The 26,303-nt window shown below is 41.6% G+C and overlaps 1 protein-coding gene across 3 annotated transcripts in view; it reads right to left on the minus strand.

Annotated features, from left to right (window-relative positions):
* The window catches only part of LOC144829970 (retinol dehydrogenase 16-like), a 273,479-nt gene that overhangs the window by 15,964 nt on the left and 231,212 nt on the right, over positions 1–26,303 (minus strand). For all 3 annotated transcript variants that reach the window (XM_078688873.1, XM_078688871.1, XM_078688872.1), the window contains 2 exons: positions 16,022–16,347; positions 4,085–4,343 (listed from right to left, as the gene is read on the minus strand). In XM_078688873.1, coding sequence (XP_078544999.1) covers positions 4,085–4,343; positions 16,022–16,337 — 575 coding nt within the window. In that variant the 5' untranslated portion in view covers positions 16,338–16,347. The remainder of the gene's footprint in view (positions 1–4,084; positions 4,344–16,021; positions 16,348–26,303) is intronic.

Raw genomic sequence — 26,303 nt, forward strand, 5'->3', positions numbered from 1 at the left:
AGGGGTATGTGGTCTGGTCGATACTGCAGGGGATCCAATATATCATTTTAGTCACACCATTTATGGCAACACATTAAATAGGCAACTAATGGTCCATAATCTTGTGATAGCAAACCCTTTACACACCAACTCAGGGCAACTTGAACACACATTTTTGTCCCGTTATCAAGTTTGGCCATAGATTATCTAGTGGTGTTGGAACATATTAGAAATTGGATTTCCCAGCCTGAGGCCAATTTCTATGCATTAACGACCATTCTGCGATTTCTTGCCACTTTCTTTGGAGTCTAGGTAATATGGGAATCACACTTCTAAACCTATGATTAAACCTACGATTAAAAGAAAAAATGGCAAAGAGCTGAAATGGGGGAAGATTGACACAGCCAAATGTATTTATAGCTTTGTTGCAAAGATGTATAAGGAAATCTTTATCTGCCTAGACTCCTCTTTGTCGACCGATGAAATTATCCCAGGATTCGACCAAAACTTACCTGAAATTAATAATGGCCTGTTTTGCCCTTGTGCCCCAAACTACCCATGGCAGTTCACTGGTTTGATGATGTCTGTTCTAAGGCACTCAAGAATCTCCATTGTACCCTAAAGGTAAAACCCTGGGATATGGTATTGGTAAAATCATTGCAGCATGCCTACAAAGACGCAAGAACCAACAGGGTCAGGGCCCTGAAAGAAGATTCATAGGATAAACTCTCTGAGGCAGCAGTGTTAAAGAATAGCAGTGATTTTTTGAATACTGTTAATTCCCCCTTCCTCAGTGGGGACCCAGAGTTTACCACTGACACACATGTTACAGAGGAGGCCTGTGTGACTCACGTTGGAGAAGTCTTTGGTCAGCCAGGAAATGCCTACTCAGAGACATCGGTCCCACAGATGATTATATCGGATGTACATCTACACTTTGGTCTGGAGGAGGTGACATCGACTCTGAATCAATTTAGCCCCTCTAGAGCACCTGGCCCTGATGGGGTACCAATTGATTTCTTGTTAGCCAACCAAGCGCTTTGGACCCCACTTATTACTAACGCTTTTAATGCTATTGCCCAAGTGGGCCCTTGCTCCTCTTGGAAAAATACATTATCATTCCAATTTTTAAAAAAGGGAATAAATTGTTGGCAATGAAATTGCAGACCAATGACACTTTTGGACAGCACTGCAAAATTAATCAGCCGCCTGCTTCTAAACAGAATAAAAACATGGGCCCAGGAAAAAAAATATTTTATCATGTTCCCAGTATGGATTTAGAAAGGGAAAAGAGGCACGATTGATCAGTGACTCAATTTAAATGTACTTATTGCTAAATATACTGCAGTGAAGGGAGGAAAATTATATATAGCCTTCATGGACCTGTCCGCGGACTTTGATCTGGTAGCCCAAGTTAAATTATGGTCGATTATGGAATACCTGGGCATTGAGAAAGTGATCATTGACCTCATTCAAGGAATGTACACCGGTGCTATGCACTGTGTTCGGTATGGTAGAGCAGGTGAAACAACTAGCTCGTGGGGTCAGGCAAGGGTGCCTACTCGCCCCTTTCCTATCCTCCCTCTATACCAACAGTGTGGAAGCAGCCCTGGCAACATCTGCTAACGACGTTCCATTAATTAACTCCACTCCAGAGCCAGTGCTTCTCTATACAGATGATGTGGTCTTGTTGGCCCGGACTGGCAATGCACTGCAGCATCTGATCAAGACGTACCCTAGGTTTATGAACAACTTAGAACTTAGAGTAAATTATGCTAAATCATTTGTCCTAGTTGCAGGAGAGAGATCAAAGACAATCCCAAGATGGAACATTGAAGGACGAAAATTGGAAGTGGTGGATCCCTTTTGTTAGCTGGGGGTTCTTTTTGATTGTAAAATCACCTGGCAATCCATGGTGGATAATAGGAGGCTAATGATGGAAAGAAGCAAAGGGGCACTATCCAGATTTACAAAAAGGTTGGGAACAAAGCCAGTTGATGTAATTAAAAAGATCTATGAAGCAAAAATTACATCTGTCACAACATATGGGGCTGCTATTTGTGGAACCGGCAGAATTCAAGTTTAAAAGCATATTGACAATTGATTTAGGAATCGTCTGTAAGGTCTCCCTAAAGCTTGTTCTTCCTATATTTTTCACTTGGAACTGGATGTTCCCTTCATATAAGATTTGATCTGCATCGTTCCATCACTTCTGTGGCACTCGGTATGGAGAATGGAAGATCTAAAGCTTACACACAACGTTTAAGAGATACCTTAAACCTTGATAGTGTGCCTAGGGTTAAATGGCTACAATACATAAAGAATAGCTTTTATTCCATTGGACATGCTAATTTATTTGACGATCCCCTGCATGTAGAGCCATCTCAAGAACCAAGCTAAAGGGCCTCTTGCTGGCAAAGGGGTGGAGATCAAGAAGTGAGCTTAACCTCACATAGTCTAGGGCTAATTTATCTTCTTTAGCACCTAGGTTGAGCACGCATGATTACAAGTACCTGAATTTTGTGACAAACCTTAAACATAGATACTTTTTAGTCAGGTTTCGCTTGAATTGTATTCCCCTTATGCTGGGATATCCCCCTAATACATTTTCCTGGGAGGCACTTACAGTTTTTCCTTGCAATTCTCGCTCTTCCAAATGCAATTTAAAAGTTTTATTCTTTTGTAAACTGTATAGGGAGGAAAGGAAGAGATACATTTTGCCACTTTTGCGAAGAATACATTTTAGACAATGTCGGCCAGCCTTAATTTTTTTTAAGTTTTCCAGATTCTTTCACTTGCTTATGTCTAGCCTCCTTTATTCAGTGGACCCTAAAAGTATTTTATTTGTTTGTAACTATCTGTGTATTTTTATATATTTTGTAAACAAATTCTCTTATATTCGATTTATAATGTATGTAATTGTATGTCAGGTATTTTTTAATCTTGTACTTATGAAGTATACTTTCTATGCCTCTGTTTTTCTTGAAATAAAGTGATGATGATGACTCTCTCCTTTATATATGAAAAGGTATATGTTTAATAAAAATGCATGTCATTATATTCACATTATAAAGATCAATGAATATACAACACAATATAAAGCAAAATAAAAAGCACAATAAAATCTAGAGTCTAAAAAACTGTTGAATTCATAGTCAAGATCTAAAAAAATCAAAATACATCTATACAGAAATTACAATATTCAATCATAATTCTCTTATAACCAATCTTCTCATTGTATGCACCCAATATACATCATCAATTATGGGCATATATAAACACACACAAATAAATACTTTATATTGCGGTGTTATCCCTGTATGAATTATAGCTTATCCCTGTGCAAATTCTGTCAACGAAGCGTTTTGGCGGTTCTCTGTCTCAAATCCTCGCCTTCTTCAGGACAAAGTCTCATAAATAATCTTTTTATAAAAACAGTTGTTTAATTTCCACTTCATACCCCTCTTTCGCTTCTGGGGTGAATTCCAATACTAGGGGTATGATCACCCTAGGCACAGTCTTGTCTTTAGATTAGATTGTCCACATGGTTCTCCTTTTTTTGTCGCTATTTTAAGTCAGGGTATGTCAAGTACTTTATCTTCCCTGTAGACATCAGATTGAGAACCTAAGTTGATACTAATTACACTGTCTTAGTTTAATGTTTGAGGTTCTCCTGCTCGTTCTAAAATTCTCCCAGGTGTGATTCATTTTAAGTTTCCGGTCCCTGGTCTTGTGTGATCCAATTGGCTGCAATGTAACCGTCCTCTTCTCATCCTGGGTTGATTTTTTTAGATCTTGACTATGAATTAAACTGTTTTTTGGACTTTATATTTTATAGTGCTTTTATAGTGCTTTTTTATTGTGTTGCGTATTGATTTATCTGTATATTGTGAATATAATGACATGCATTTTTAATAAACATGTACCTTTTCATATAAAAAGGAGACCGTCATAACAGATGGTTTAGTTTATGAATATTGACTGTGAATTGTGTTCAGTGCACTCTGATTGACTTAATGACCAGTGAGGTTGAAGTGTGAGCACAAAGGGGATATGTTTTTACTAATCTGGTAGTGGTCAGCAAGAATGCAAAGAGGACACTCACCTCAGACTGTCAGAAAAAGCCTCAACTGCATATTTGGATAAGCAGTACCCGCCTCCGAGGAGAGAGACCCTTCCCATGATGCTGGACACATTGACAATGCGACCCCGGGCTTTCCTAACCAGCGAGGTCAAGTTCAGGGTCACGTCGATCACCCCTAGCAGATTGACATCCAGCATTCTCTGGAAGTCAGCCTTGGTCAACCACTCGTTTGGGGCAGTCGGGAGGGAGATACCAGCATTGTTCACCAGACCCCAGAGACCTATGGAGAAATACAGAAGGAGGGGTTATAAGCAGTACATTAATTACCACCAACGCCTCCCTTCCTATCTGTGACTGTGTTAATGTTTTATGGATTTCCCTTCCTTTTGAAACTTTATTCTAGCTTTTGAGAAGGCTGAGCCAGGACAAATTATGGACCTGTGATGATATATCAGTTCTGTGTTTCTCAGCTTGTAATAGAGTTCAGTTGGTATTCACTCACATGTAGCAAATTTGTTTGCCAACTACATTACATAGATTAGATTTCTGTCAGGCCACAGTCACCCTTTTAAAGTGACAGAGAGCTAAAAGACTGTGCCAGCAAGCTATACACATTATTATGATGTTATGATTAATGTGATCACAAGTATTTAATTAAGATAAAAGCCAACTGAGTTGGCTCATGCAGGTTGTTTTCATATCCTCTTCAGAGTTTCTATTCTGGAGCAATGACTAGGCCGTACAGCATCCTGGATCAGTGATTCTTAACCTTTTGACTTCTGTGGAACCCACTTAATCATTACTGGAAACTGAGGACCCCCACTGAATCATTATTGGAATCTAGGGCCCCCCCCCACTAATCCACTACTGGAATCAGGGTCCCCGGCTTAAGCATTTTCGATGATTTGAACCCCAAAGCACCACTCAAAAAATACAGAAACAAACATTCTTTAGACAAAGAAACAAATGATGAATATTCAATTAGCAAAAAAATAAATACCTTTTTTTTTTTAATTTTCATGGAAAAGTTGGAGATATTCTAAATTCAATTGAGGCCACTCATCATCCATACCATATTCTGTTTGATGCAATTGCACTGTTCCCACGAATCATTATGAGGATATTAACTTAATTTGTAGCCTCCACTTTCAAATTCCTTCACATTTACAGAATTTTTAAAAATGTCAGTCTTACATGTTGCTTCTTTATTTATACACAATCTATTAATCTGTTAATATTATTTTATTTTCTAAGCAGTTTCGAACCCCCTGAGCAGGCTTTGTAAAACACAGAGTTCCCAGGACTACAGGTTAAGAACCCACTGCTCTAGATGATTGAGCAAAACTCTTAGAAGGTTCATGCAGGAAAGCACGGAGTAAAGATGGTACAAGGGAGCCGGAACAGCACCAGGAGGACGCACCTTTTCCCCTCTCGTTGTGCGAAGCCTAAAAATAGAGTTCAACATCAGTATTCGCTTTCTTAAGTTAGTGGAAGCTATTGCATTGTGATTCAAGTGATTGTTTTTCGGAGTTAAACTTCACTTTGCAATTGAACTGTTTCCCCTTGCAAGTGAAGGCTGACTGGAGAAGTACCTGCAAAAATCTGCAAAAACGCAACTGAGAATAGCAGCAATACCAATCAAAGAAAAACACTGCCTCGCTGTGGTCCACCTTCTTGAGTTCTGAGTGTGCTATTCCTTCCAGGCCAAGAATCACGAACAACAAATATTGTGAACTATATTGATGATCTGCGTGTGTTGCAAACCCGGCAAAGTAGCTGGTGCGCCCTCTGGTTCGTTTTCTTTTGAAAGGATCATGTGCAACCATATTACGTTGTTGGATCCCAAAACATTAGTTTATTAATTCTAACCCTGCGGTGATACCAAGTTTTGTTTAGAAAAACAGCTCACCCTCTAAGGATTGGATCTGAAGAAACCCCCGCTCTCTAGCTTGTTTACGGGGTCAAAGTATGTTGGTCTTTAGGCTCAGTGGTGGACGGCACTTGAACATTTAAAAATATTATATACAACACATAGCATGAAGCATATCCACATAATTTACTGTATTTGATCAGGTAGGAATATCCTTCTTGACATCCAAAATTGTGCACCTTTCATCCACCAATAAAATAATTTTATTTGAGTTTAGTGAGGTTTAAAATTTACTATTTCTTCTGGGAAGCCTATCGTGGCAGTCTTTAACCCCTTTAATAATAAATCATTGGTTTGTTCAGCTGCAGCCTGTGCAGGTAAGAGCGGTGGGCAGGGTGTGGGAGGGTGTTTAACAGACGAGGAAAAAATCATTATTTATTTAATTTTCCCTGGTCATCTGTCGAATCCCCCCAACCCGGCTCCACCACCCCACCACTCTTATCATCATGGAGCAATATTTGCATGCCCATCTGTGTTGTTAGTTACCTGCTTTTCTGGTACTTTTTTTTATATATACAAATCATATTTGGATGTCCAGAGATTCTACTGAAGTTGAGAAGTATAGCGCATCAGCAACATTTCCAACAAAAACGTAACCCACGTCTCATGGAAGCTCCTTATGTTTTTTCAGAAAACAGCTTACTTTTAGGTGGTGCACCCTTAAGCTCGCTCATAATTTTTTTCCAATCTCATTAAAAATTAAATTCACCAATGCGCATTCTTCTGGCTACCTTGAAGGGCTATACATGTGATAACTATGATTGATTGCTGCTGATTTATTTGGATTACAATGTACATCATATTTAGGTGTAGTCGTGCAGGCACTTATGCATACTACACCATTATATCTGGCACAATACTGCCCCTGACCATAAATTGCTCATGTGACAGCTCTTGTTTTTGCGGCCACTGGTTACTTTGCAAAGAAGAAATGGGCCACCAATGGCAGCCCATGTTTGACTAGTCCCACTGCTTCGGCATGAGTTTGCTTAGTTGTCTAGTTTCTGTGACTCATTATTCCAACCCAGGTTTTTTGTTTGCATTCTAGGAATCGTCTTGGTTTTATAAAGAGAGTATCAAGAATACAAATCCCAGAATGCAAAAAAAGTCTGAACAAATGAATAATTTAAAGGTACCTTTTAAATAGGTACAGCTTAGTGGTTAGATTGACCTGTGTCGAAGTCATTTGGATCCAGACGCTGGTGGGGAAGTAGTACAGCTGCAACTCATTAAAAACTTTACATGTACTTACTTACTTGAGGATCTATGTTGATTTTTGCTCACTGTGCTTAGGAATCGGACATCTGACTCCAAATAGCAATTTCTGACCAGACAAAGTGTACAATTCATGTTCTTTTTACATTTAAGAAGGTTTTGGACGCACCCACAGCGAGAGAGGTCTTCCCAGCTAGTACATTCAATCTTGTAGTAGGCTTTCTTGGTTGGTGAGGGTAATCGACAATCTTCTCTGCATTTGAATCCTGGCAGTTAATGCATTTTATATATGTAGTGCATTACAAATCCTACATCGGGTGCATTCATGCTAAATATAAGTTTGTATTACTTTGTACATAATGCATATTTTCCATATTTCGACACTACTTTGATGAATGTAAATATTCTCATTTGCTATGTCGCAATAGTCGATATTCAGATATACAAGTGTCGTATCTTTGTGTTCCTTATTTAATTAAACTAATTTAGATTCACACTAAACATTTGTTTAGCCACACGGGAAACCCACAAAGGACAAAAATTACAAATGTTCCTTATTTAATTAAACTAATTTCGTTCCACACTAAACATTAAGGAACATTTGTAATTTTTGTCCTTTGTGGGTTTCCCGTGTGGTTAAATTAATACCTCAGATGGTATTACAGTCCATAGAAGTTCAATAAAAATGGTATCCTGCTTCTTGCGATAGACTTGCCATTTCTGCCTTGTAAGACAAATCTTGCAGATCAAGTTTTAACTTAACTGGACAATTCCACTTCCATTTCTCAACCTTCAAATAGGCCAAAGGAAACTATTAGGCAATAGAGAACAAAAGTATGCAGCAGGGTTGATTAAATTATACGGCAAGGAAAGACAATTTGTGCTGTAGTTATGCAGTGTAGGACGTTTCATATTTATTATGTAAATATCTTAATAGAAGGAATTTTAAAATTCAAGGCACAATACCTAAAAACAGACTCAATATGTTTGTGAGTCTTCTGAAATCTGAGTGCCCTTTTCAAATAACTGCAGCTTTAAGAAGTGTCTGTGATGTACACATAAAGTTGAGATAACAGTGAAACAAAAAAATCATGACAAATAAAGAGTCATTGTACACATACTGTTCAAATGACATTTAAAAGACCCATCAAGCGATTGATTTTATGATGTCTGAAAACCAAAGCAGACATCATTACACAAATCAGCATTCTAAAATGCTAATTGTTTGGTATTGCTATGGATGCGGCCCTAAGTAGTGAGAGCAGTCGTTTTCTCTTTGCCAGGTAGGTTTTTGATTCCTGATGCAAACAAAAGCCTTTCGCCAGTCCATCAAATTTGTGACTCCACTCTTAACATCCTTGTCATATCTTTAAATGCAGATTTAAAGGAATCAACAATGACGTGTTAATTTTTGTAAAGTGTCAGGTGTGGCATTGCAGCCCAATTGCAACCATTTACTTTTTTTTTGTTAAAATCTACAAGTTATTCGGTAGATGTTGGTTTGTGTTGTTATGAAATCCCCACAGTTTGGGCGGCACACCCGTTGAAGCTTTTATGCCCCAAAAGGCATCTTCTGCTTCTGTGGAGATACTAGGGAAAATGGACAGGAATGTTCAAACCAACCGCCAATTCGTACTTATTGGCTTGAAGGAAAGTTCAGAAACCAACAAAACTGTTACAGAATCTTATACTTGCGAGATGCAGAGAAGGCGCTGCGACCTAAACCTCCAGAATCAGAACACAAACAAACCATTGCATTAATCATTATTTATTATGTGCTAATCTTGTGTAAATCATGCGAATAAGAAACAATGAATAACTCACCAATAGATATTTTTGTGAATAAAATATATACCTCAAACATTGCTCCTCATACAGCACTAGAAACTCTATATTCGCCTTTCGAGACCGTATTATTATTTATCTTGTTGCTGACTTCTGAAAAGTCCCTGCATACCTGCAGATTTCTAATTTCTATGTACATTAGCACACAAAGGTTCTAAAGTATTAAGAGTTTTTGCATTTGCAAATCTCGCCCTTTGAAACCGACAGGCTTTGATACTAGACAGATTGAGATCTTAGTGTTCAAAGAGTGCTTTGCCTGTTGGAAATGTCTTTCTTACTCACATACTATACGTTGAGACCCAAATGAGCTTGCAAAGGAAGGGTACTAGTAATGCCCCCCGCCCTTTGCGAGTCGTTATATATTGCACCCATGGTTTGTAAATGTCGTAGCAGTCACAAGCCATTGATCAAGTACCAAGACCCAAAAGGGGGTGGTAACAGATTCTTTAAATGGAAGGTAACCCTAAAGAATAGCTTCCCCTTGTGAATAATGGAATGTCAGCATATTGGGAGAAGCAGAGGTCCAAGGGACCTTTGCTTGTTTCCTCCAATGCCGCTCCATGAAAGTAGATTTTACTTTTAAAAGCAGCCCGAATGTATGAATGTATGAACGCGCACCCCCTTATCCCACCAGCACAGCAGGGGGAATTAGCCCCGCAGGGAAGGGGTTAATAGGCTCGTTAGTCTCTCCTTAGTACTGCCTTGTCTTCATTTGTAACTCTCCGGGAGGACTGTCCCTTTTACTTCTGTTGTTACACGGTATGTCTTATTTAGTCCATAAGCACTATTTTATTTAATGAGTTTCTACTACTGCAGGCACGACATGCTTTCCTGCAACATTCAGAGGGCAATGGGCTCTTTCACTTTCCAAGCCGCCCAGGAAAATGGCGGCCGCTTCTTTGAAGTGAAATAGGTCTCGCATTTACAAGAGTTTGAGATATTAGCATTGTAAATGACAATACCTTTTATTTAAGTGTTAATTATCAAACCAGATAAATAAAAGGCATTGTCATTTACAATGCCAATAGCTTAAACTCTCACGGTTTTAAGGCCTATTGCATTGTAAATGCTTGTTTAATTTGACAGGTGGACAAAAAAGGACATGCCCAACTCTCAGCAAGTTGGTGGTAATTACATTTTGGAAAATAATGTTTATTTCTGATGGATACTTACAACTGTAGATTCTTCACCATGTGAATTTTCCAGGTGTCAAACTGGATCTGGATTTTTTTCACAGCAATTGGTCTACACCCCACCAAGAGACTCTGCAGCGACCTTGTTCCACCCCTAGAACTGTTGGCGTTGATTCATATACTGGTACCTCTCCTTTGCAATGTAAGTTTCTCCATTCCACACCCTTTGACAAGATTCATGAGCTGCTTTCCCAACTCTACCCATATTCACCAATTCTAAAATTGCATTTTTTTGCAAAAAAGATAGGCCTAGATGTATCAAGATTCCATTTTGTGAATCTTAAATAGCGATTTTTAGCGAATCGCTATTTAAGATTCGCAAAACGGAATGTATGTAAAAAATCGCTTTTTTTTTAGCGATTCCTTATTAATCTTTATTTGCGAATTCGCATTTTGCGAATTCGCAAATAAGGAATAATTTCCCATGCATTCCTATGGGCCAGGAAGCCCTTAGGAATGATTGTGAAGTAATTCTCAAATTGCGAATACGCAATTTGCTAATCGCAATTTGAGAATTATTTCAAGGGTGCAGGGGTGTCTCATGGACACCCTGCTGCACCCCTGAAACTTACATGTGTGTGCATATGGCACACATACATGCCCTATGGGCATGTATGTGTGTCACATGCCACCTTCAAAATTGTCATATTTTGGTTTTTGAAAGGATATCGCAAATTAACACAAACCTCAAATTGGTGTTAATTTGCGATTCCTTAACCTGAATTCGCAATGTAAAAAAATTTCATACATGGCATTTAAGGAATCGCAAAATTGCGATTCCTTAAATGCTTAAGCAAAATAAGGAATCGCAATTTTTTGCGATTCCTTATTTTGCTAATTTCTAATACATCCCAAAAGATGCAAAATGTCCGTTTGCGATTCGTTAAGGCCGAAATTCTGCGAATTTCGGCCTTAACGAATCGCAAAAGGCTTGATACATCTAGGCCATAGTCTGCTACGCAGTGTCCCTCCCAAAAGTTACAGACTTCAAACTGTGTCATGGGAGAAAGAGAGGCAGGCAGGATATCAGAGGAATATAGGGCACTAGAAGAGAAAACTTATCCTGTCTGCAAACTTCTTCTACTAACGGAAAACACTTGTCTCACGAGTCACATGAGCCTAACAGAAATCCGATCCCTGTGTGTATGGCTGATGAAAGTACAGTAATTCAGTCAAGTAATATACATTCAAGAAGATCACAAAAAGAAGTTGCTTTCTTATTTTTATTCGTATCAAAACAATTAAGATTAAACATTTTATAATCGTATCAGACTGATCAATACAATACAGAAAATAAACTGTTTGTGGTATGAATTTGGTTTGTTTGGAAGTGTGAGATCAGATATGACGATACTTTCTGTGTCTTGGTGTTTTTGCTTTCCTTAATCCATTCATTTTTTGTATTCTGTTGATCATTCTGATACGAGTATAAAATGTTTAGTCTTGATTGTGTTGATATGAATAAAAATAAGAACGCAACTTCTGTTTATTTTTTGTGATCTTCTTGAATGTATATTACTTGACTGAATTACTGTACTTTCATCAGCCATACACACAGTGACCGGATCTCTGTTAGGCTCATGTTGTGACTCGTGGGAGCACTTTTTAGAGACAAGTGTTTTACGTTAATTGAAGCAGTTTGCAGACAGGATAATGTTTCTCTTCTAGTGCCCCAAACTCCAGCAGCGCCCACACTGGATCCCACTCTGGTGCCCATTTGTGATCTGGAGCGGACCTTGGCATGCACAAGGTCTATGTCACATTAAAAGATTTCCAATGCACAGGCCTCAACCTCGGATGAACCCCAGCCAGTTAACATTGGTATTATCATGTGCTAGAAGCCACGTTTGGATGGATTCTGACACCATTCAAGGGCTCCAAAATTGTCTCAATTATGAGGGTGACAATGAGGAGGCAGACACTTTGCTTTCCCCATTACATTAATGCTGGCCTATATTTAGATAGTGGCCTAAATACTTCTCCAGAGACAGAGCTGGACTCCCCATTGCGCCACCCCTCTCAGATGAGAGTTCATGTACTGCAATAGTAGTCTAGAGAGCTGCAAAAGTTTTGGAACTAAATCTGGAGAAATCTTACATTCTGGGCCTGCTACTTCAGAGGCACAGGGTCAAGGCTGATTTGCATAAGGCCATGTCCGAACTGGGGTGGTGTGGAGTGCAAAAAAACGATGGATTTAGGCCCAGATCTCTGTACTGGGGTGAATGTATGACATTGTTCTGCAAACTGATAGCCAGAAACCGGTCCTAGGATGCTTGATTCCGGTCCAGGAAAGACATGACTTGGCAGTTCGGGCTGGACTGTTCCCATGAGGCACAGGGTCAAGGCTGATTTGCATATGGCCATGTCTGAACTGAGGTGGTGTGGAGTGCAAAAAAACCGATGGATTCAGGCCCAGATCTCTGTACTGGGGTGAATGTATGACATTGTTCTGCTTTCTGTCCATCAACTGTTGTTTTTGCATTTGTCACCTCGAGTGGGATGGGTATGCTCAGATGTGAGTCCCATGCTCTCCACACCACTGGAGTCAAGCTATCCTGGCTGAACACGGCTGATAGCCAGAAACCGGTCCTAGGATGCTTGATTCCGGTCCAGGTAAGACATGGCTTGGCAGTTTGGGCTGGACTGTTCCCATGAGGCACAGGGTCAAGGCTGATTTGCATATGGCCATGTCTGAACAGGGGTGGTGTGGAGTGCAAAAAAACGATGGATTTAGGCCTAGATCTCTGTACTGGGGTGAATGTATGACATTGTTCTGCATTCTGTCCATCAACTGTTGTTTTTGCACCTGCTACTTCAGAGCCCTCACAGCTTTTTAATAATACCCAGATGGAAACCTTTATGGCAATTTGGTATAAGTCATGTTCAACCCTCCTATTAAGCTGCTTAGTAGCTAGGCATTATAGGCCCACCTTTTTGGATCAGAACCTGACACCTGAGAGCTTGGTAGTTCAAGCTTCTACTAGCATTCATGCTAGCACTGATTGGCACTGAATGGAGCTACAGTGTGCTCCATCTGAAAGGGCAGCATGCCGTAACTCTCAGCTAAGTCCGCCAGTGGCTGAAGTGGGCTGACCCATTGCCCTGTGCTGCATGCTGGAGTGGATTCAAGAAAAATGTGAAGGATACAACAACAGATTAACAGATGCAATCTGGCTGAAATCCTCATATGTAACTATGTTGCACACATAATTTTAGTAAAATCAAAATGTCTTACCTAACACCAGACCTAAAAAAAAATGTCAGTCGGCCTGGTGATGGCTGTCAGCCTCTTGCCTTTGCTCATTCTTTTTTTGTAATATTTTTATACATCTTTATTACCAATAGATAGCTTTAAAAAGAATATAAAAAGAGAGGCTTGAATGGATAGATAGATAGATAGATAGATAGATAGATAGATAGATAGATAGATAGATAGATAGATAGATAGATAGATAGATAGATAGATAGATAGATAATTAGACAAACTGATACAGATAAATGGGCAGACAGGTAGATACAGATGAATGGACAGACATGTAAATAGAGTTGAATGGACAAACAGATAGAAGTGAATAGACAGATAGGTAGATAGAGATGAATGGATAGACCAGTAAATAGAGATGAATGGGCAGACTAATAGATAGAGATAAACAAACAAGTAAATAGAAAGAGGAAGACAGACAGGTAAATAGACAGAGATAGTTAGACAGATAGATAGATAGATAGATAGATAGATAGATAGATAGATAGATAGATAGATAGATAGATAGATAGATAGATAGATAGATAGATAGATAGATAGATAGATAGAATAAACAGCACATATCTATATAAGCATGACGTAAAAGAACACTTAATGGCAAACTAGAAAGTCATACAAGCAGGACAGAAAGACTGAATTGGTTTACCACTTTAACTGTAGTCCTTAATTAAAATACATACAAGTGAGACCTGCTTAATGGCACGTATGCAAAAAATAAGATCATTTTATACAGAGCAGATTTAAATGGACGCAATTTGATATGCTATAAAATATCACAGTGAGATACATGTAGGCTATTACAAATGGAATTTATGAAAGCATTAACAGGCAACAGGAACTGATAAACCTGGATTTTGCCATGTATGAAGAGCTTGGAAGAGACTCTAAACACATGGAAACACTAATGCAATATTAAAGTAAAAACAAAAACACTGGCACCAAAGGGAACTACCTTGTGTGTGTGGATGTGCTCCTTGTGAAAGAGCAAAAAACAGTCACTTAAAGATCTACTGGCCTCTTTTCTTTCTAACTGCACACTAGTGAGTCTCTGCGACAAGTCCTCCCCATTTGCCCTCCTGTGTGGTGTGCCACAAGGATCATCTTTGAGCCCGACCTTATTTAACATCTATGTGTCGGACTTGGCCAAGGTCATCAAAACCCATGGGATGGATCTTACATCTTACGACGATGACACAGAATTGGTGCTTGCAATCCATAACGACGGAGGAGCAATTGCAGCCTGCTTCCAAGATGGAATGTTGGCCATTAGCACCTGGATGGCCAACAAATGCCTAAAGTTCATCTCTGATAAAACTGAGGTATTGATTTTTGGTAATCTTTTTCCTGTATGGTCCCCTACTTGGTGGCCAGCCAATTTGGGACCACCACCGCCCCCTGTCTCGAAAGTTAGAAATATAGGTGTATTGTTCGACCACAAGCTATCTTTCATATTCCATGCCAACGCAGTTGTCTCCTCAGCTTTCTATACGCTTAGGATGATAAAAAAAACTCTTACCATTCCTTCCATCCAGTGCCAGAAACACCCTTATTATCACCCTAGTAATGTAAAAAATTGACTATTGTAATGGCCTCTTCCTCAATGCTCAGAATAAGGTCATCAATAGACTACAGATGGTGCAGAACTCGCCCGCTAGAATGCTAACAGGCACCCCTAAGTATCAACCAATTTCAAAGGTAGTTCGAAAACTCCTCTGGCTACCTTTAAGAAGCCAAATTAAATTCAAAGCACTTGGCATTGCATTCAAAGCCATCCACAATATTAGCCCTGAGTTCTTGAAGAAGGCTTTGTGTGTCTCCACGCCCAACAGACCCTTGCATTCATCAGTAGCCAACCTCCTGAAGGTCCCTTGAACTAAAAAAGTTTCATGGGGTGACAGAAGATTCACTGTCGCCACTGCCAAATTGTGGAACACCCTCCCCCTTCATATTAAAACCTGCCCGACTCTGCTTGCCTTTAGGAAACTGGTAAAGACATGGCTTTTTAACCAATAGCCACCTGCTCCTGGTTTGGTCTTCTATACAGTCCGCAGCGCCGAGACACCCAAGGGTCTTTGCATGCTTTACAAATTGCTCAAATGAAATAAATGAATAATAAAAGAAGTTAGACAGTGGCTGAAGTAGACTGACCTTATGCTGTGGTGGGCAGAAGCAAAATGTAAACATCACAATAACTGGCCAATGGATGAAGAGCTGGCTGAAAGTCCCTTTAAGAAAGTGTGGTATACATATGATTTTAGTAAATCCAAAAGGTCTTAGCTAATGCAAGAACAAAAAATGCAATTTTGACTAAAAGAAATATCTTGGATGTTGTGGACACAAAGTAAAGGTAGCATCTTGGCCAGGTTTGAGTGATGGCAGGCATCATCGCCTTGGCTTATATTGTCCATAAAGGTCAAATCAGTTACTTGTTCTCTCCACCTTCAGACAATGTAGTCTGTAGCTAGGATCACGAGAGACCTACTGAAATGAGTACAGTGTTTCTTTATCCTCACCTCTGTCTCCCACTTGTTCCTTCACCCACTGTGCCATGGCGGCCACGCTCTTGCTGTTGGTGACATCCAGGAGGACGGTCTTCAACCTTTGGGAAGTGGCCCCCTGCAGCTGCTCCGCCCCCTTCTGCGTCAGGCACGCGGCGAGCACTCGCATACCACGCTGGTCCAGCTGCCGTGCCAGCTGGTTCCCAAAGCCAGTGTCACAGCCGGTGATCAACACATACTTATCCGGGAGGTTTGAAACCAACCGCTGCTCTCTGTACCAGCGATAGAGACAGTACAGGCCCAGCAGGGCCGCCAGGTACAACCACATCATGAATTTCAGGCTGCAAAACCGTAAGAAATGAAAAGATCAACAGTGAGGTATATTCAAAGAGACCTGCCCAAGCTGGACAAATGTTCAGTAGTAGTAGGACATGTTCAAACTTACATGGCATCAAAGGGCTATTACTGTTGAGCTCTTCCAAAGTCCTTTAACAGACATACAAGAGGAGGAAGAGGGTAGGTGAATCTGCCCTACCTCCATGTCAATATCTAGGTCTGTGAGTATACCTCAATCATTCTTTGAAGAACAACCATAATACTGCCGTACTGGCAAACACATATACCCGTACCATCCGTCCCATCCCATCCCCTTTCCAGCCTTACCCTCCGCAGACCTCAATACTGCTTGCTGCTCTGTCATATGTGAGTGTTGTGGGCTACCATCATCACCTTTTTAGCTGAACACCGGTCGATAAAGATTAAGAGGTAGTTTGTGGTGGATCTTGTCCAGAGAGGCAATCAGTGGTAACAGGTTAAAGGTCAGACATGTGCTGAAGAGGCAAGAAGTGCAAAACTAACTTGCTGGTGTCACTAGCATCGCAAGTCGTAGCTTTTAAAGCTAAGTGGGATTGTTAACTTGAGTATTATATTGGGACTGGGAGATTTCAGATAGTGTGCATTGTGGTATGTTACCGCTACATCAAAAGTCATTAGACCGCAGTCATTTCACCTGGAGTCTTTTCTTCACAAGAAAGTTTTCATTCTGTTACATATATTGGTAAGGTTAGGGCACTTAAAATGTTTTTTTAATGTATCTTTTATTCGAAATTGCTCAAAAGGGCACATTGCATGTTGTCTAACAAGGTTATGGAGCAGTGAAAAGAAAAAGTAAGGATTATCATAAAATCCGGATGACCGATGCATTACATTAAACTGGGTAAACTGTCGGTACTCTCAACCCAGGAGCAACAATATGGAAAACATATCTTCATATTAATATGCAGTACAATTCCTTTGGAAATTCAGCCTTAAAATTAAAATATAACAATAAACATGGCAGAGACAAAGAGGAAACAGGTGCTATCGCCCCCAGGAGCCCCACACAAGGAATATACATAAGCCAGGCCCCTGGGCTTCTAGGGCAGACAGCTGTCATAACTGGGTAGGGGCTCGTCTGCAGGGCAGGCACAGAGAATCGGGCACTGAACAACTCAACCTGCAGATACAGGACCATGATTTATCTGGACCTCAGTGGTATCCGGCAGCCACACATAGCCCTGTCCCACGCAGGTCCACTGGACACTTACAGGGGGGTCACAACCACTCTTACTGTCAGCGTTTCCGCTGATAGCTCCCCTCCACACGTACTCCACGCACACAAACTCCATGTGGCATCAGTCAAACATTCGAGGGACTAACCTCCGGTGCCAATATAGGCAAGGTGTATCCCGCAGCCAGGGGAACGTGCCGTTGCTGCATCTCCCAGCTCCTCATTTGACATCAACCTCTCCAACATATCCATCCAGCTCTCTAGGTCGTGTTCTGCATTCTCGTCAGTGAGAACCGAGCATAAATGACGCTCCTCAGCCATGCCCCGTTCACTCAAATCAGCCCTTTATTTGTCCAGCGGGGGATGTCCAGTGTATTGCATTGAGGCGTGTAGCCAATACAAGTCTGAGTAGGGCAAATCTGTGTTTCATACAGGACCTGTATTATGAAAGGGTAATTTGGAGGAGTCTGCGCCCCATCATTAGACATCTTGGGAGGTCCACTCTGCCAATAAAGCCTTCTCAGTGTTCGGACCCTCAGCACGGGAAACATCCTAAACAACTCAACTTTTACCACGCAGTGCTTTTACATCGCAACTTTTACAACGCAAGCCATTACAACGCATTGCGCTGGGGGGCGCTCTAGGATAGGGAATAGATTTAATTTACTATCCAACACCTTCCCTACTATCCACGGGGACTGGAGTTGGAATATTAAATTAAACTATTCACCATCCAGCACCCCTCAACACTATGCGTTGTAAAGGCATGCGTTGTAAAAGTTGCGATGTAAAAGCATGCGTGGTAAAAGCATGCGTTGTAATGTCATACATCCCTCAGCACACCACTGCGCCGCATACTGTAATAACCCTGCAAAATAGTAGAGGCCCAGGTCTGGAAGGCCCAGGCCACCCGATTCCATATCCAGCTTCAGGACCTCTAACTGCACCCTGCTGTGTTTACCAGCCCATACCAGGGAAATCATAAGACTATTCATGGTGGTGAAAATAGCCCACAGGATGTAGCAGAAGGAGTTCGGGAGAGTATAGAGGCATCAGGGAAGCAAAACCATATTGCTCAGGGCCACCCTTCCCATACCAGAGAGAGGAAGGTGATTCCAGAACTGAATAGAAGCCTCTAAGCCGGCAAGGACCACTCCCATGTTCAAGGTATACTGAGCCTGAGCGGTTTGAGCAACCTGTATGCGCAAATACCGAAAGTGGTTGCATCAACACCGGACGTCCGTAACAGGGAGAGCTGCGGCATCCACTACGACCAGTCTCGCCAGTGGGAAGATAACCAACTTCTGGCAGTTAATGTGCAACCCCGAAACCTCTCCAAACGAGGACAGCAGGTCCAAAAGCGCAGGCACTGCCCTCTCTGGATAGTGAACATAAAGCAGCACATTGTCAGCATATAATCAAACAACATGAGTGTGATCCCCCACTAAGATACCCCACTGGGCAGTGGCGCCTTATAGAGGTAACGCAGCGGGGTAGTGGAGTCCAAAATACGACTGCAAAGGTCAACGTAAATAAATAAATATCTGCCGCAGTATGTCGGACTCCACTACCCCCCCACTCAGCCCCGCCCGCATCACTGCCCCACAGCGTTACCTCTGCGAGCCAACACTGCCGCTAGGCCATATCTTGTCGCAGCCGGGTCGCCAGTGGCTCCATTGCCAGAGCAAAGAGGAGTGGAGACAATGGACAGCTGTGCCTTGTGACTCTTTCTATAAGGATATACTTTCAGAAAACACACCTCCACTGCAAACACGGGCCATCCGTTGGCAATAGACCGACCCAAAAGATAAACTCGTGACCCAGGCCCCATGCTCCCCAAAACTTCCCATAGGTAATCACAGCGGAGAGTGTCAAATGCTTTTTTGATGTCCAAAGCGACCACCGATGCCCTCATATCTAAATCCGCCAATGAATGTAGCATATGTGATAGCCATCGCCAGTTCATATGTGTCCCTCAGCCTACCATGAACCCAAACTGGTCCTCGTGGACCAAATGGGTCACCAAACGGCCCAAACGCATCGCCAATGCTTTAGCCAATATTTTGACATCTACTTCTTGCCTAGACATCGGGCGGAAGGAGCCAGAATCTAGTGGGTCTTTAACCACATCTTGGGGAGCATGACAGCCTGGTCTTCCTGCATAGATGGGGGTATAACACCCACACGTTTAGCCTCCTGGAGGGTCTCTAGCAGGTGAAGCAGCAGGGGGTCAGAGAATGTCTGGAAGAATTCCACCAGAAGACCATCCGGTCCTGGGCCCTACAGCGTGCCATGCTCTGCACCGCTTCTTGTAGACCCTTGAGTCAGAGTGCCCCTTCAAGCCTAACACCGTGCACCTCAGTAAGGCGTGGAAGCGTTAGATCATCCTGAAACCCCCGATCTCAGCCGGGTCGATATGTGGGCCCTCCTTGTCTACCACCACCAAGTGATCATGCAGAAGGGAACTGACACCAGATTGAGTGGTGACTACGAGCCCATTTGGGTACCTGACCATCAATATAATTAGGGGTGGGTGTTCCCGCTACAGCTGCCATACCATAAGTCTTCTGGACTTGTCGCCCTCCTGATGTAACAACTGGCAATATTCACGCTTAGTCAGGCAATAAAGTCTGTCCCAGATATCCCCCACCCACCGCTCGGTCTTCTGTAGGGCCTCTCTGTGTGGTTCTGTCGTGGGTCCCGAGCCCTGCCGCCCAGCCAATACTTCCTCTGCCTCAGTAAGCTCCCTCTCCAAACATCGCCTCATGCCTCTAAACAGGCACTCCCCTCATGTCACCACCTTCAGCACATCTCACCCCAGCCCCCTACTAGTGGTGGAAAGCCAATTAGTATAAAAATCCCCTGTGGTTACCTCCCTAAGTTCTTCCAGGAATACAGTATCTTTAAGGACCTCTGGATGGAGGCGCCATAGGGGGATCTCGGCCGGACACCACCCAACCCCCATTCCATTAGCACCAGGAATGGTCCGGTAGGAAATGCCCCAGTGTGCGTGCCTGTGCAGCGGCAGCTGCTGCCTCATCTGAGACCAGGAACCGATCAAGCCTGCTATAAACGGAACATGTGGGTCTGCAACACATGTAGCCCTATACTTTAGGGTGTGTCGCACGCCACACATTGGTGCAGTGTAGGCAGCCCATTACCGCCCGCAAAGCAGCCATCGTGTTGGGCTTAGTGTGTAGTCTTGGAGGGTGTCTATCCAAGCACACAGTTAAAATTGCCATCCCACAATAGAGGCACTCCAACATACGGAAGTAATTGCTTCTCCAAGTCCAGATAAAACCCACCATCATCCACATTCGGAGGAGAGATGTACAGCAGACAGACCTCCACACCATCCATAGAACCATCCACAAAAACATATCCTCCCTCTATGTCTGCTGGAAAGCCACTAATGCAGAAGAAAACCTGTGGGGCCTCCCATATTACCGCTCTCTGGGTATAGGTGGAATATGTGCCAGAGAACACCTGGCCTCTCCACTTCTATGAATTTTTTGAACCTCTGAGTCCCACAAAGGTGTCTCCTGCAACATTGCTACGTGCGTTCCATGTCTACGGAGATATGTTTGCACCCTGTAGCGCTTCACAAAAGAGTTGCACCTGGAAACATTCCATGTTATGAATTTTAATTGACCCATCTTTCTGTTCAATAGCTTTCCCATACACCCTGCCATCGCTGCCGCCAAGAACCAAAACAATATGGAAAAGAACACCACCCACTGGGTAAACACAACAAAAACAATTTGTGCCTTCCCAATCACCTTCAAAACCTACAGGTCCCACCTTAAAGAGCAATCACAATAAATGCACGTCTGTCGTCCACCCCCACCCAACAAGGGGAGGTTAGCAGGCAACAAGAAGGAATGACTAAGAGAACAGAAAATACTACAATCACCGTGCAACGCTGACCGACCACGAATCGCACCATTCTCAGTCAACAATACGTAGACGGGGGTAAGGAGGCACGTCGGCACCAGGCACACTTTGATAACATCTAGCTGCACACCACCGCCCCCTAGCTACTTCAATCGTTTAAATCACTCAAACGCCAACACCATGCCTGTGCAGTCGCCACACCATTCAATATACAAACATGGCATGCCACACAGTTATCATAAAAAACACAAGGAGGACAACAGGAAGGAGGAAAAAGTAAAAGAAAAGAAGAGAGTAACAGAGGAAGATAATGGGAAACAGGGGGGCAAAATGTGGAACGGAATAGGCCAGGCCTGTCCGCCCCATGCAGAAGAGCACAATTGTCGCCCGAACTAGGGCACTTAAAATGTTAAGAGTAATTTAAATTAATTTGGAAGTATTGATAAGTACTACTTAAGTAAAATAACTCACTTTTAAGTTATTTAATTTTGAAATATTTAATTTTGAAATTAATACATAATTTATTTAAAACAAACATGAAAATATAAGTTTAAGATTGTACGTATTTAAAGTTAAAAAAAGGGTAGCAATCGTTTTTTAGGGCTCAGCATTGGGGAGTGTATAGGGATAGTAAGGACAACAGTGTTCAAGGGTGGGTAATGTGTAGGAAGGAGTTTCTGGTGTTCAGGGATAGGTATGATGTATGGCATAAGAAGGACTTTTAGTCTCCTGGATGGACTTTGCATAGGGCTACCAAGGAGCTTTAAGGGCTCAGGTATGGGGTGTAAGTAGGGGTAGTAAAGACTTTTTAGGGCTTAGGGATGGTTCGTTTATTGGGTAGTAAGGAAGTCTTAGGGGTCGAGATTCGTAGCCTATTGGGTAGAAAGGACTTTTTGAGGCTTAGGGGTGCCAGTATAATAATATATTTAATCTTAATTACATAAACAATAAAAATGTTATCTTTTTATTAGAGGACATTTTAAAATGTAAAATAGATGAATTATGAAGAATTGATTTACATTAATTACAATTAAATGGGAACTTATATATTCATTCACACACACACATACACACATATATATATATGTAGACTGTGTATGTGTGTATAAAATGTGTATATAACTACATATACACCTATATAAACATGTATACATATATATAACACAGATACTTAGCAACTTAGCTGCAAAGTAAAGAACTCTTGATGCACAATGTAAAGATACACTATGATATTTGACCACAGTGTAATGACTTTCGATAAATAAAAACTTGCAATGTAACAACTGACATTCGTATCTTGTACCCCTGTCACCACCTACATTGTGATTGACGGTTGTCCAGGAGGAGGGGTGGCTCCATGCTCTATGTAGTTAAGCTGTGAAACCTACTCACCGCTACATCTATGGCAAAATGGAAAATCAGGAATGTCTTACTGGGAAATTGGGAACCACATGTGGTAGCCATATGCTTCAGAAGAGGGCACGAATTGAGTGATGTAGAAAGTGCATAGAAGCATTCATTGACATAAACAAGCCCACAGCAAGAGCAGCAAGACATGTAGAAACCTGAGCCAGTCAGCATCTGGCAACCAGAGCACAATGGCACCGGCATCCACACATATGTGCCGCCCACTTCTAGAATGTGGGACACATAATCATGTAATAGTACAGGTGAGATAGAATACATTGAACATTTATATATACCATACAGAAACATCATGTATAGCTTACTGCATCACATTTCCCCATATGGAACAACAAAAACAAAGTAATAAAACAACAAGACTAGTAAAGCTCAAAGTCATGGTACTTAGAAGGAATAGTAACAAACCGACTTCTTCAAGGGCTGGTTTGTAGTGGGGTTCACGCTCTGGTTTGTGGTGGAATACAGGTTCTGGTTTATTATGGGGTGCGCTCACTTACTGATAACGAGGTAGAACTGGGAATGTTCCACTGGATATTTGTGTACTTTCAGATAAAGAGAACTGAGAATCACTATCTTCAGAACGTAAAGAAACTAACTATTTAGAAGGCACACAGTGCGGGACTGGCCGTTGCGGGCACCGGGCAATTCCCGGTGCGCCGCAAGGGTAGCGGCCGGTTTTGGGCCCTCGGGGGCCGTTTGTGTTACAGGGCCGTTTATGCAGCATAGCTGCAAATCGGCCCTGTAACAAAATCGGCCGAAAACCGGCCCTGGCGAAGAGCTCGGCAGCACGCCCAAAGCCGCATTCCGGCCCTGAAGGCACAGCACCAAGATGATCTCCAATGGTCACTCCAGATCCCTCCTCACTTGCTTTCGAAACAGCATGATCACCAACCCAATTGTACAATTCCTGCTCATTTACTTTTGATGAATTCCATTTCACTGTAGCTTGTTCCTCAGTGACTCGTACCAAAGCCTCTTTATTCCACCAACCCTTGTCTTAAACCAACACAGACCCTCTGGTTGCTTTAATAACTTTCACAGGTCCAGAAAACTATGATTCACCTTTAATGATTTTGAAATGTGTCTTGATGAGCACCCAATCCCGAACAGGCAGCTCAAGAGATTCAACACCCTTCTTCCTGACAAAATAAATTGTAGAGGCCTGTGTTTGCCTTGAACTCTTGTTCAAAGATGTTTTATACAACAATCAGCTGTAGAATTGGGTATCTCAAGGGAATCTTTCAACCACCAGGGATATAATCTTGACCTGGGATCCATACCTCCCAAGAGCTTGATAGGAGAGAGAACCCTGTACCTCTATGTGGAGTAGTGACTTAACTTCAGTGTTTTGTTGCAGAAACATCCCAACTTCAAGACCTGCTGCTGAGTTTGAATACCTTCTTTGAAGCGGTAATTGCCCCTGCTGACGAGACGGTCTGAAGCTGGATTGTAAAGACCTACTCACAATGCTTGTCATTATGCAGGTTAACAATTATATCTAAGCATTCATTTCAGCAGAATAAAAATGCATAACATTGATAGTGACCATGTAATGTCGTGCATCTTCAACACAAAAACATGATTTCAAAATCTAACCGATTTGTGCCGAGAGACTCTACAGACAAACTGTAAACCAGTTGGGAATAATAATCCGCAATCACACACAAATACCCAATTTGCACCGGTAATAAATTATTTGGTACAGAGAAATCCCTTGTTAATTTCCCCATGGCCTGTCTGTTAGGCACTGGAATAAAGGCTTCTCTGTGGTCTTGTAGTGTTTATCAGATAAACGATACAACAAGAGTTAATATTCTATTTCACATCAGCATTCATAGTGGGCCACTAATAAAATTACCTTAAGTGTTTTTACAAATAGCTGTCACACCTAAATGAACTTAAAAAAACCAACAACAAAAGTATATATATATTTATTTTTTACAGTATGCTAATCAGTACATATTCAAAACTCGTCGAAGGATATAGCAGCAGAGAAATATAAATATAAAACAAAGAAGAACAGGGCATAGGCTAAAATCATTTAATCCAATAATTTACAATGGCGTTATGGTTAGCCATCTAGTAGCCTTACTAGCACAACACACATATATTTACGATATAGCACCTTAATATATCTCCAGCGGGGCACCGGCTTCGGACTAACACGTTTTCAGGAAATACAACAAGATAGTAAAAATGTAGTCTAAAATACTGATTTATTAAAATCCCACAAACTGTAGGCTTAGATTGTCATCAGTTAAAGTGCAATAGGTTAATAAAGTGCATTAATGAGGCAATTATGAAGTCATGAGGCTATTTTAGATCAGAGATTAAATAAATACAGTACATTATAACGAAACACACAAGTATGTATCCACCATATTAGTATGATACAAACTTTAGACTCCTTCCTGACCCAAGTGTGAAATACATCAAGCACTGTAAGTAACCTGTAAAGTTCAGAAGCATACTAAATCATTACCTTTAACCGTATGTGAATGCCTCTTTGCCAGATACCACAGATAATCCTAATTAGAGGTCTCTATCCACTCTGAAACGGGAGACCAGATCAGGTACCCCGTTTCTGCGCTCGTCATCCCTTGCACTCATATAAACCTCTTTCCATGTTATACATGGTCAGAAAAGGTGATCTCCATTCTGTGAATGTAGGAGGATCTGGACTGATCCACACTGAGGCTATACACATGCGAGCCTCTGCCATTGCCACAAAAACCTGATAAATGTCCCCTCTAGAGTGTCCTTGATCTTCACTCAACACTAACAATTCTGCTTGGGGTGTGATCTTAGCTTGCTTCTTGAGGATCATGTTCATAAAGGCTTCAATGTCTTTGAGGTCATTAACTGGGGACAAGAGCTAAACATATGTTTAATATTAGTCGAAAGCTGTCAGTCAGGAGGGTCTCCTTACTGAGCTTGAGCGAACCCTCGAGTAATGGCCCTTCCGTGCCTACCTTGCTTCCTACCATGCGTTCTGGGATTCCAAATCATCTGACATTAGTGCACTATAAATTTGCCCAATTTGACTTCCCTGATCCACCACCTCTATGACCACACATTTAGCAATAGACAAGTGGTTCTAATCTATCTAACTGATCTGGAGATATTTTTTAAACGTCTCTTTTGTCAGGCCAAACTTGTCCTGCAGCTCCGAAAAGAAGCATAATCGGTCATTCTTAAAAAAAATCCCCTATCTCTGAAATACCACAGGCTTTGAACCTCTAACACATTCCATCTTGAAATGTAACCCTCAAGGCAGGGGAGCCCCACATAGGTGTATAGCAAACGAGGTTAGTAATATTAACCATTCTTTTGATCTGACACCAGACTTTGAATGCTCCATCTACTGTTTTAAACCTGGTCTTTCTGTAGTACCTTCTATCCAAATTCTTCACAAAAAATACAGCTCTC

This window comes from Lissotriton helveticus, chromosome 1_1 (assembly GCF_964261635.1).
Source record: "Lissotriton helveticus chromosome 1_1, aLisHel1.1, whole genome shotgun sequence".
Taxonomy (NCBI): Eukaryota; Metazoa; Chordata; class Amphibia; order Caudata; family Salamandridae; genus Lissotriton; species Lissotriton helveticus.